Consider the following 13,477-nt stretch of genomic DNA (forward strand, 5'->3'; position numbering starts at 1 on the left):
GTTCCCTCTGCCGCTGTCCTTCTGGTCCTTGAAGTGATGCGGATGTGAGTGTGATGCCATGTGACGCATCGGGTCTGGAAGACATGGGGGGGGGGGGGGCTCGGGTTTGTCTCTGGGCTTGAATCCTTGCCTCTCGTGTGAGGAGATTCAAGAGGATAGCCTTGCGAGCTTCATGCTAGAGTACACACACAGCGTGGAGAACAAGAATAGACTGTGCACTAGTGTAGATGGTTGTTGGGGCTGATGGGAGTGCACTTGGAGCAAGTGCACGTGAGGCTCCCCTCCCCCTCCTCACTTGTGATGTCAGACCCTGTACAGTATGCTACCACTGGCAGCGAGTATGAGCCCACCCCCCCCCGATTCATCATCATCATCATCATCATCAGAGCAGCTTTGGGAGTGTTTCCCCAATGTTTCAACACACACACACACACACACACACACACACACACACACACACACACACACACACTGACCACACACAGGAAGCAGGTGTCACTGAAACACACACACATACATATAATCTTCATCCTCACAGCCTTGGCATCCTCATGCAACCATCGTGTCTTGCAGCATTACCCATAATCCTCCTTGGGAGTCATTCTTACTCCATTTCACTTAAGTCCCATAACTCTCTGGTGCATTCAGTTTGAGGAAACACGCTAATAGCTGAGGTACAGTGCACTGTTGGGAGTACTGAAAGGGGCAATAAAGACAAAGATACATGGTCAAGCTCACACATGCTCTCTCTCTCTCTCTCTCTCTCTCTCTCTCGCTCTCGCTCTCGCTCTCTCATACACACACACAAACACACACCCATTTGCCTCTGTAGTTCTGTTTTTTGTTATTTCACCTTGACAGAGCTGGCAACCTTCTTAGTGCATCGATTTTCAAAGCTCCACATAATTCCCAGCACACACTGACATACACGCACAAAAACACAAGCTTCTCAGCTGCAGCACAAAGCTCAAGCACCACACTCGTTTTATTTTTTGAAGTCTGCACTGAACTTGAAAACTTTGATCAATAGATTATCGGCTGCTGCTGTATGACATGTCATCCTTCTCATCGAATGTCTGCGAGTGTTTGTTGGCGGTGTGTGCCGCCTGAGACACGACACGCTTGTAATGAGCTTATCCTCCACATTGAACAGCTGTTTGACATTGAATGTGTTTGGTTCAGAGTGACTTAATGGGGAACACGATGCTGTTGGATTTGGCACACTGCTTGGGAGTGTGGAGCTTGTGTGTGCAGTGTTGTATGTTTAATTGAAAAAGCAGCAGAAGAGCAGAAACTGTGTGTGCCAGTTTGATGGATTGGGACTACATGCCAGAAATTTTGCAACAAATTACTCAGACAGCTTAATGAAAGGTCTATGTTCCCATCGCCGCTGTTTTCCACCTCTCATTTTCTCTTTGAAACAATACGAATCAGCCTTCTGTGCAGACCACACACACACACACACACACACACACACTCACCTGCTGTGTCAGTGTCATGTTGAGAAAAAATGCAGTCTTCATAAACAGTGTGTGTTCTGGATGAGAGGAGAAGAAGACAAGTGCAAGACAGACACAAGTCAGGAATTAGCATCTCCAAGCATTGTCAAAAAGCTCAGGAGCAGAAAGGAATTCTGGGAATGTTGTTCTCTGGAGCAGGTGGTAAAGCCGCTGACCCACAGCCACAATCCCTCCCACCCTTCCCCTCACTGTGTACCTCTCTAAAGCAGAAACAGACAGAGTTACAACCCTTTAGAAAATAAAATAGCAAGGCAGGTGTTTTTTTTTCTGCGTAATTGTTCACATGTTCTCTGCACTGAAATTTCCTCCCATGATGTATGAGATCAGCTGTCAGTTTTTGCAAGTGTAGAAGAGCTGTAGATGAGGGTGGGGTTGCTATTGTATGATGAGATCATCATCTCCGACGGCTTCGGGGTTGATGTCGACATGTTCCAGCACGTCCAGGGTGTGGCGCTGAGTCTTGGCTCGATCAGGCTGCCCCAGTAAGCTCCAGCTGATCCTGCCGATCCAACTTGAGACCGGGAAATAAGTTTAAATATATTTATCTTAAGGAGGTGTTCCTCACTTTTTTTTTCTTACTTTCCTTTTACAGAATGATGTTTAAGCCAGTCTAGTGAGGCATATCTGTGTATGTAGGCGCATGTGTCATAAACATAAATGCAATTTGACATAGTAAGATCCCAAGTACAACCTCTGTGCCCCACATGTAAGGAGTTGCCATAACAACTGACCCTGTAAATGTGGTCATGGGTGTCTGACTCTGTGCATGTATGTGTGTGTACTTTCATGCTAAAGGAGGAAGAAGACCCCTAGGTGAAGGATGGTAAAGGCTTCTCGCCCATTGAGGGGCATCAAATCCCATTATCTTCATATTTATGAAAAATAAAATCATGCCTAATTCTGGAGTATGTTATTGCATTTCTGCTACTGTTCAATGCTAAGTAGCTGGTACCTAATGTATAAAACCTTATTTGCTGCTGCTGCTGCCTCTTTTAACAGCTCACCTTATGGATACTTAAGTACCAGTCTGTGTCTCTGCATGATGTCATTCATTGATTTTTGCAGCTCGGCCGTGGCCACTAATCTTCCAGAGTGATGCCTTTGTCGATCCAGTCGTCAGGATTAATGTTCAACTCTGTGAGACTGTGATGTACGGCAGTTGATTGCAGCTGGATTTGCAGTGGGGGTTAAATACAACTAGAGTAAATGCAGAGATTGTTTGGCCAGTGTTTGAATACATAGAACAGTCTTCATGTGGCTTCACGCTGTCAGTTTGATCCTTTTCCTTTACTCTTTCACTCATGCTTTCATCTTTCCCCTCACTTTTATTCCTATTGTTCTGTTTCGTCTGAAGAGCAGATCTGAAATAACTGTGTGGTTTTGTCTTTGTCTCCCTGCAGGGCTGGCATTGACGATGTGGAGACAGATGTGGTGGAGATCGAGGCAAAGCTCGACAAGGTATGAACATTACTGTACTGTAGACGATGCCGCTCATTAAAATATCAAATCTGATTTACATACTGACTTTATCTTGAACTGGTTTTCCACTGTGTATCTTCCATCTTGTCGTAGAGAAATTCACACAGATACATGTGAAGTATATAGACGTGCTCAATGTGAGAACAACTAATAGAAGGACATTTGGCTTTGATTCACATGGTTTGAATGTGAAAACACCACCAGATGTCAGATGTCGAGGTGGTCTATAAACAGACACTGTTGATTCTTTTCCACCAAATTAGCTCTGACCCTTGAACCGTTTCCGTTCATGATTCGCTGAAACTCGGTGCGATCTATCGAACCAGCTCGCGTAGTACTCAAGGATGCATCATCAACAGAGGGCATAGCACAAAGCACAACTGAAGTAAACAGTAGATTAACGATAAGACGATATAGAAGACTATTACATGCAAGATGAATTCTCTGTTCCCAACCATCACTTCAAGGAAAATCTTTTTTTTTTCCGTTTGTTTTTTGGTTCCATCTAGGGACCAACCTTTGAGGTTCCCACGTTATTCATATTTGATCAAAATGCTCTCAGCAGTTATGACAGATGACAACAGTTACATTTTCCACCAACGTAGAACCGAACCTGTTCTATGTTGGTGGAACATGTATCTGTCGTCATCTCACACTCTGTAATCTGAATGTCAAGGTTGTTTAAACCAGGAAAAGACTACACACATGAGTTATTATATTTAATAGGTTCATGCACTGTTAGATAACACACAGGTGCTGGTACACAGTAAGTCCACTGCGCAAACACTGATTAAGCTTTATATTCTGTTGTATGTGAGCATCACACGGAGCAGTCCTCTGTTATCTGAGCGTGCAATGTCTTTGTTTTGCCTGCTTCACCAGACCACACCAGACCATGCTTGCTCCATGCAATATGATACCAGCTTTTTCATTGAGCTTTTTTGATTTGAGCTAGCAGTCTGTCAAAGTGCATGTAGTGCTTGAAGAATATTAGGTGATAAAGGGTTAAAGAAATAATATGGATCAGCTGCTATTTAATAGTAATAATATAGAATAATAGTAAAAATGGAAAAAGGCAAACCACACAATGTGCAGAAATGTCTTAGTTGCATCATTGTCAGATCTTGTTACCTCTAAAGATGGCTCCCAAGTCTGGAGGAGCAGCAGGAATGGATGGTGAACTGTCCCCAGGGAGTCTATGAGCTGAGATAATGCCTCTTCAGATAAACTAATAGACTTGTAAGTCAGAAAGCATTTAAAGGATGAGATAGTGTTAATGTAGTTAAGCAGTGACCGCACCCTTGTTATGTTCTATCTCACTCTCATCGGTTTAGGTTTTTTGTTTTTTTGTTTTTTTTTTTAAAGAAAAAAAAAGGTTTTATCTCCTGCATACTTTCATACATCAACAATAGATAATAGATGTTTTCTTGTCGGTCAAACGGAGGTCACTCACGAGTGTATAGTCCATCTTGTGGAGCCTGTGGATAATAAAAAGACCAAAGCTGCTCTGTTAGAGTGATGAACAAGCTGTTTGTGTGCCTGTGACATTTCCTTGGTGTTAGAGTCTCTCAGGTTTATCAATAGGTCCAAATAGTTTCTGCCCCCACTCTTAAATTAGCGAGCCAGCAGGCGACACTTTGACATCTCACACAAATGTCCATGCCCCCACCCCGTCACACACACACACACACACACACACACACACACACACACACACACACACACACACACACACACATATGCACACGCATCTACAGATTATTTCTGCCCCCAACGGGTCAGGACCCTCTTTTGAACTTTGAGCTTCATTTGAGCACCAGTGAAAGATGACCGTGTCGGGGTCGGGCGGGTGGGGGAGAGGTTTCCATCAGGGTGATTTGTTCTGTTGAGCAGGGGTCCTCACACTGCTCTGTTAGGATGCTCTGACGCTGCCTGAAGGATGGTCTGACATCACTGAAGGCTCTTAGATGAGAACGTTCATGAGATTAATGACAGCTGAAACTGCCTGCAGTGTCAAAATGACTGTTGTAACCAGTGTGAAAACAAACGGTTTCTAAGCCTGTTAGCTTGAATTTGCAGCTTATAGAGCACTAGACTGAAGTATTAGCTTTGTACAGTATTTTTTGCTTTTTAATCAGTTGCTTCTTCAACTAGCAAAATTGTTGCTGCCATGGACCATTGATAATTTGCCCAAATTTTAAAATGCCCATCCTACACCTCATTGACCTGCAGGACCTCTGTATTACACTGTAACTGTTTCGGTCAATTAGCACGGCCTGGTCTGTCATGTGGGACCAGATGGGTTTTTTTTAGTCTGAATGGACCCCTGTGGTTCTCCCAGACCATTTATCAACAGATCATGACGGATGCACTGTGCCTGTAATGGCCGCCTTCAGACCCTGGAGGCTCACGATGAGATCACATTCCCCATATAAGCCAATTTGTTGACAGATATGTTGTCAGACCAGCCTGGGAGCAGCATCATCATGCTGCCTTGTGCTTTGCCTGGATTCACAGCCGTGTCATTCATGTCCACGTGAACACGTATACTTTATCAGATAACTACATCTACACACACAGAGTGAGCGCACTGTACATTTTGCAAATCAAACTCGTACATTTTGTGCCCACAGCTCATTTCAGCAATGCTCACATACACATTACAACTGTCATTTTTTAGTCACTCAATTTGTTGCTCACTGTCACAGATTGTGCATTTATCCGTCCTCCCTCTCTGGTTTCTCATCTGTGGCCTGTGCCACCCTGTCAGCCACCCAGTAAACCACACTCACATCGCGACAACCTTGGGAACTACTGCACCAAATTAGATAATTAAAGGTTTACAGCCCTCTCTCTTCCACATGATCTGACTCTGCAGCGCGCACAGCTGCGTCAGTACAGAGGTAATGACAGTGTACCACACTGTAGCTTATCATATTCCCCATGAAGTGGGAAAGTGCAGCGGTTGACAATTCATGTGGTTGGGTTGTGTTTAAATAGAGTACATGCCGTTGCTGTGAACTGATAATATACATGTTTGCAATTAAGTTTCTGCTGTGTCTGAAATCACTCCTTATGTGCGACCTGCTGCGACCCTCCTGATACGTTCCTTTATTTGACTGCCTGAATTATCAGCACATAGATTTTCATAACTAACTGATATAACTATTTTTTAATATAATTAATAAACACTTGTTTAATTTGTGTCAGAGAGAGTTAGATGAGAAGATTGATATGACTTCCATATTTGCCCATTAAATCTAAAGTTACAGCCAGTAGCCGCTTATCTTAGCTTAGCTTAGCATAAAGACTGGAAACAGGGGAAAACAGCTAACCTGACTCTATCCAAAGGAAACAAAATCCAAAATAGTCTGGCAAATAACCCTCCGTAAAGTGGGGGATTATATGCCTTCTATACAGTACAGTTGTTTACAGCTCTGATTTTGTATGTATTAAATAAACATGGTGTAATGTGTTAGTTACTGAGCCTTAGAGGTGCTGGTAAGCTGATGTTGTTACTGTTACCCAGAGCCTGCCGAGCTGTTTCCCCCTGTTTCCAGTCTCAATGCTGAGTTAAGGTAACCATCATATTTAATAGACGGACGTGAGAGTGGTATCCATCCTCTCGTCTGACTCTCCACCAGAAAATAAGCACATTTCCCAAAATTTTTTAGAAATTACACAGTGTGATGGTTTATTTTTGTGTATAAATTGCACATCCATCAGTTTGACCCTGTACCTGTCAGTGATGCTACAAAAGGCTGTTGTGTATTTATAGTAATTTTAGATACAGATACAGTCTGAGCTCTAGGTCTGCTGTCAAAATGATGGAAGATACACGCAGCCTACATTCTGTACATACAGTACATTTTAAGACCATGTGCACTGTATTTTCTTGTTCATTTGCATTTTTTACATTTTCCCTTGTATTAAAACGTTTTAAATGTGGATAACAGACACACCAGCTTCAATCAAGCCTGCACTGGCCTCGATACGGAAATGAGGATTATTCTAAATTTGTGCATCCTCTCAGATTTTGCATGTGGCTAACAATTCTTTGAAGCTTTGTTTGATTTACGTCATCACTATGACTATTAATATCCCTGCATCGCATTGTGTGAAACATGTGAGTCTTTTAAATAGATGGTCCTGTTGAGTATTTAAAGTGATGATTTTTGTGTTTCTCTCCTCCGCTCTCCAGCTGGTGAAGCTGTGCAGTGGGATGATCGAGGCCGGCAGGGCCTACGTCAGTGCCAACAAGCTCTTTGTTAATGGCATCAAGGACCTGTCCCAGCAGTGCAAGAAAGAGGAGATGATATCGGTGAGTGGAAGTGACAAGACCTCAAAACTGAGCATGAATCTGTGCATCCACTGAGGAATGTTTCAGGGTCAACTTGTCAATAAATGACCGCTCATCTATCTCTGCTTGTACATTCCAGTGATTCCCCACATGAATAATAACAGTAAACCAGTATAAACAGTATTGTCCAGACCCCGAGTCATCCAGCTGTTTTAAACATGAGAGATTTGACCACATGCAGGCAGGAGATGTTTACGCTGGAAGTTTACATGGCTGGAAGCAGAGAGATCTGAAACCTGCTTTATGGTTTTCTTTTAGGAAAACATTTGGATGAGATTTCCTGTCGGTGCGAGTGTCACCCTGGTAGCTCTTGGGTGCAGCAGTGGAGACATAATTGTGTCATAGTCAATAACTACAGTCTTTAAATTGTTTTATATGCTTAAGTATACACCCACAACATATTTTTGAACAGTACAAACAATTGTACTGAGACTGACAAAAAAATTCTTGTAAGAAAAAAATGTACGTTCAAATGGAAACTTGTGTGTGTGTGTGTGTGTGTGTGTGTTGTCATTGCAGGAATGCCTTGAAAAGTGTGGAGAAAGCCTCCAGGAGATCGTCAACTACCACATGGTAAGACAGTTTTACACACACACACACACACACACACACATACACACACTAGTTTTAGTCACAGGCTAGAGGTTGAGGTAGAGCCGTGTTCGGACACGCCCTGGTCCCCTTGGCATGTTAACGTTAGACATGCAGTCCCTCCTGGGCCCAGTATTACAACACACACACACACACACACACACACTCACACACACAAACGTACACACAGAATTTAACTGTGGCCTCACTCTGTGACAGTGGATCTGTCCACGCTGGCTAGTGCAGATGTGTGTGTCTGATTCAAACCACATGCTTCACCAGATGTGCACGACAGCTATAATGCACAAACGTGTATACACACACACACATACACACACACACACACACACATACACACACACACACACACACACACACACACACACACACACACAATTTTATTCACATGACTTTAGAGTGATTTTCCCCATGACTAAGTGTGATTATCCCCGCTGTGAATCGGCTGATGCTGATGACAGGTTTGGAAAGCTCAAAGACAAATCTACATCTAAAGAGATATTATGATATTGGAGCTTAGGTATTTGGAAGCCATCAATATTTACAGTTACATGAATCAGACACTTTGACTTCACTGTATTATGATGACAACACCACATTTGAGTGTGCGATGTTTAGAGCTGTTTGCATGTCTGTGCATGATTGTATGTGTGGAAATGAAATAAGCAAAAAAAGAGGTGAAATTAGGATTTGTAACAGTAAAAGAAAAAGGGCAGAGAGGAAGGAGAAAATGAGGGAGGGGGAGATACAGGATAAAAAAGGAGAAAGTAAGTGAAAAGGCAGAGGCAGTTACAGGACAACAGCCAAGAATCTGAATGTAACCGCTATTCATGTCTTTATGCCTTGAATACACAAAGTTGATAATTTCAACTATTTTGGTGGCTCTGCTCTGTTCTGGTCATAACAAATGAAGTTCTGCTAAAGCCTTGAAATACCTCAGTGAAAGCTCGTTTGACATGAAGACTTATGATTCTAAAAAGGTTACCAAACATAAACAGACAGATGGGGATATTTCAAATGTTATTGCCAGATAACAGCTGGACTTTAGTATTCAGCCTTGTTTTCTTCCTACCAGAGACCCTCAGATATTAAAGCTGGTCAATAAAAAATGACAAAAAATCTGCTGCTATCAGCCGCACAGATATAAATAGTTTCTGCTTTTGATAATAAAAGCCATCATCACATCGGACTCTGAGACACTGGGATAGATTTTTTTCTGACATTTTAAAAGAAAAACAATTAATCAAGAAAATAATCAGCACATTAAAAGAAGATGAAAGTAATCTTTAGTTACAGCCCTAATCCATTTAATAGTAGTTGAGATATTTTGGTAGTGACCATAGAAGTGGACTGATCGACATTATAACCCATAGAGCCACGCTGCAAACGTGACTGTCACATCATCCTGCGAGACTCTTGTCTTCTGCTTGTGTTGCTGCCCTGCAGACTGCTGTGCTGTGGCTTAGCAGCAACTTCTTATCTTCCCCTTTTTGCTTTTACAATCTCACTGCATTGTTTCAGTAATTCTGATTCACCACCTTGACCAGCTGCATCACTTGCAATCAATGTGATGAATTATTGCGAAGCCTTGGATGGAAGCTTCCTGTTTTGTGATTCCTTTTGAAGTTTGATTAGTATTTTAATCAAAGAGTTGAAATGAACTTGACTTAAGTAGCTGAATGGCATTTAATCTGTTTGCTAAGTAAAAACCAGCCAGTTGGATAAGTAGAGCTTCAAGCACAACACTGCCTATAATTTAAAAAAAAAAAAAAAAAAGACCCTCCATTCTTCATTCTTTAATCTGTCTTGTTCTTTTCCCATATTTTTCTTTCATGGCTCCTCTCCACTGGCTCGGTCTCACTCCACCAGGGTCAAGCCTGTTGAACCCTGAGCTTTATAAATCAAATCAAAGTGCTGCACACTAGATATGATCCATCAGCTGCATCAATCCAATACAATCTTCTCCTCTTTCTTTTTCTCTAATGGCACTTTGTTGTTTTTCCCCCTTTATCCATCACATGTACTGACATGTTTGTTTCGGTAGCTTTCAGCCTCATCATACAGACACGCTACCTTTTAAAAATTCCAGGCAATACGGCTTTCAACCATGTTTGATTGGCACTTTTCTGTGTTTTTTTTTTGTCACCATCTGTTTCTTCTCCTCTGCCCTTCCATCTTTCTTCTGTGTCCTCCTCTTCTCCTCTCCTCCTGCCCCCACCCCCTTCACTTACCCTTCACCACAGGCGTTCCACTCCTCCAATCTAACACCCAGGAATTACACTAATAGCTTGTCTGGCAGACAGTATGAATGGAGGGATGGAGGGCGGGGAGGGAAAGATATAGTGAATGGGAATCTGTCTTTGTTCGACCACCCACCGAAGCCTATTTCTGCACCTTCTCACAAAAGACGGCGTTCAAATGGGAAGAAGAACCACCCATGATAGGAAAATGTGTTTACTGTCAGACATAATCCTTCCATAAATCTGATCAAATTCAGAAGTATATTGAAGTGGATTTGAACAGATTTTTTGAAATTGTAGTTTCTTCGTTTAACTATAGTGCGACTGCTGCTGCTCTAGGGGATTTGTTTTTATTGTAAAATCAACTTGCTGTTTCGCTTTTTTTTTTAAGTTCTCTTGTAGCATAGATGCAGGTGAAACAGAAAGAGACATGGAGACGTCAAGGACCTTGGAGGCCATGATCTTTGTAAGCAAGACTGCTGGGAAACTGAGTGTAGACATATAGAACTGTAGCTTGGGTCACGCCCAGGCCACTGTAATCCAGAGCAGGTTTGGGTGGAACATTTGGATTAGTGGACATGTGGGTACAATGTCTATCTGATGGAAGTGATTTAGACTTTTTTTATGGGATTTGTTCTGTTCTGTGAAACTGGCAGATATGTTACACCACCCTGGAAAGTACCAAACTTTCATTTTGCACAGTCCCATGACTCTTTAGGCGTAGTTAGATACTGTGTAACCAATTTGAATACTGAAGCAAGCAATGGGTGTTTCATCATAATTCTTCATAAATTGTTCAGAGATTGGTATTTTAGCTTCTTCAGGTAGTTGTGTTGAGCTTAAAAGCAGATTTCCAGAGGAACCTTCTTTCAAGAATTTAAACCAAGTAATATTTATATTATTCATCTTTTATTTATTATAGGTAACTTTATTCTTCATATTTGTGCAAGTGCACATAGATGAAATGGACATTTTTTATATCTAAAATATGACTTGACTATGTCAAGCTGTGCTAAAAGATTTTAGGTTATGTGTATCTAAATGTTAAACTTCCTGTGACAGTATTTGGAAGTTATAAGGAATAATAATAAAACAGTGTTGACATAAGTAGACAAAGATAGAAAATAGTGGATCTCTGCTGACACAAGCACAGGGAGGCATGAGTTGAGAATGGTTTAATTTCTCTTTACATTGAGAATACATTGCACACCAATGAACAGAAATGATTGTAGAAAGTGGCAGCAGGTGCACAGATATAAAGGTGTGTAAAGTGTCTGACACCTAATTGACCACTTGATTGCCCCCATTTAAAAAGACGTTCTAGAGCTCTACAGTCAGTGGGCAGTAGCAGGCAAGGTGTTTTATATTATAAGCAAGAGCAGCCTGTGATGTCATCAGGCTCTGCAGGAACGTCATACAGTTGTAGGCTTACACACACACACACACACACACAAACTCATTCACACACATGTGCACACACAGACTAAGCCTGTAATCCTCATTGTGTATGTTTATTAACTGGGAATTGCTATATAAAGTTTAATCCACAGGCTGCGTATAGTGATTGTTGTATACATAGTTTGTGTGTGTATGTTGTTATTAAACAATCGCAATCTAATCCGTGCGTGTTTGTGTGTGTGTGTGTGTGTGTGTGTGTGTGTTTTGTGTGTGTGTGTGTGTGCTGAGGCATTAACTGAGGTATTCTTGTTGTCCATGCACACGGATAAATCAGTGAGACACACATGTGCTTCAGATAGATGGATGGTCTGTTCACCATCGGCTATTTCACCAGAAATATAGAAATGAAGGAAAAATCCATCTATAGATACTGAGGAGTTGCTGTGCTTAATATGCACAGAAAAATGAATGGAAAATGCATAGAGGTGGAAGAGGAGGTCTGACAGACAGGAGAGTGAGAAGAAGAGGGATGAAGAGTGGGAATCCCACAGTAAACAGGAAGGGAAATCTGGGATCCTGGGAGGCTAAAAATCTGTGGAGGCAGCAGCTGAATGTGTGCACGTGTGTGTATGTCCTCATCTCTCTTCCATTTCCCCTCATGGCTTAATCTGTTACACTAATGATGTGCAATGGTTCATATTGCCACCTTGTGGTGAGATGTGGCAACTACAGATTTTAGGATTTAACCCATTCATCCAATTCTTTAACTGCTGTGCGCTGCTCCTGTGATATGTTCATGTTTCCAACTCTCTCACCTTCTCTGCCCACAGATTTTGTTTGACCAGGCTCAGAGGTCGATCAAGCAGCAGCTTCACACCTTCATTAAAGAGTGAGTACCTCATCCCAGTTAATAGTAGTTAATTAAGTGGCTTCCTCCTGGTGCTAAAAAGAAAAACACAATGCACGTTCGAGTGTGTACACCTTTTTAAGACTGGTGCAATAATGAAACTGGGAGTCTTTGGCTAACCCTTAGACAGGTGACCCGTCAATATTTACTTGAGCAGGATATTAAACCACTATGTGAAGTCCATAAGACAAATGTCTAAAATGTAAATGTTCACCTAATGTTTTGTATACAAACAGCTGACGGCTGTAAATCTAACTCGTAGCCAACCTCCACATCTACAAAAGTTATATTTGTGATTTGTTTTTAGTTTTCAGAGGGAAGTCTTCTGATTGGTTTACATAGTAATATTGTGGCTCATGCAATGTAAAGGCTGAATCCTTTTATTTCACACTGAGAGACCTACATGCTCTTGTGATCATCACAAGAGAACTGTTGTCCAACTGCCTGAAGAACAGCTTCTTCCCTAGAGCTGTGGAAAAGCTTTTGAACTCATAACCGAAGTGCAATTACTAATTGTGCAATATGATCTATTTACATTTTATACGATATATTTATTATTTTATTTTCCTTTACTGTTTATTTAATTTTTATAAGCTGCTAACCACAATGGACTGAATTATATTGTTTTTTAATAAGCAATGACAATAAAAATCTATCTATATAAATGTACATGGATCATAAACTGTCTCTCTTCTCTTCCACCAGGGATGTGCGTAAATTCAAGGACACTAAGAAGCAGTTTGACCGGGTGCGTGAGGACATGGAGCTGGCTCAGGTGAAGAACGCCCAGGCACCAAGGAACAAGGTCCATGAGGCAGAAGAGGCCACTCAGGCCCTTATCCTCAGTCGCAAAGCCTTCAGGCACCTGGCGCTGGACTATGTACTACAGGTGAAAAATACTGCTGTACACAGCCAAAGGCACAAAATACATCTGTATTACAAGTGTTGTCCAGTAGGTGGAGCT

General features: G+C 41.8%; 1 protein-coding gene across 1 annotated transcript in view; it reads left to right on the top strand.

Moving 5' to 3' along the window:
- The window catches only part of LOC111667787 (arf-GAP with coiled-coil, ANK repeat and PH domain-containing protein 3-like), a 57,574-nt gene that overhangs the window by 23,042 nt on the left and 21,055 nt on the right, over positions 1-13,477 (top strand). The window contains exons 2-6 of the mRNA XM_023423605.2: positions 2,921-2,978; positions 7,201-7,320; positions 7,879-7,932; positions 12,437-12,495; positions 13,219-13,402. Coding sequence (XP_023279373.1) covers positions 2,921-2,978; positions 7,201-7,320; positions 7,879-7,932; positions 12,437-12,495; positions 13,219-13,402 — 475 coding nt within the window. The remainder of the gene's footprint in view (positions 1-2,920; positions 2,979-7,200; positions 7,321-7,878; positions 7,933-12,436; positions 12,496-13,218; positions 13,403-13,477) is intronic.

Source organism: Seriola lalandi, unplaced genomic scaffold, assembly GCF_002814215.2.
Source record: "Seriola lalandi dorsalis isolate HSWRI2012SDOR001 ecotype SW California unplaced genomic scaffold, Sedor1 jcf7180002054692, whole genome shotgun sequence".
Classification (NCBI taxonomy): Eukaryota; Metazoa; Chordata; class Actinopteri; order Carangiformes; family Carangidae; genus Seriola; species Seriola lalandi.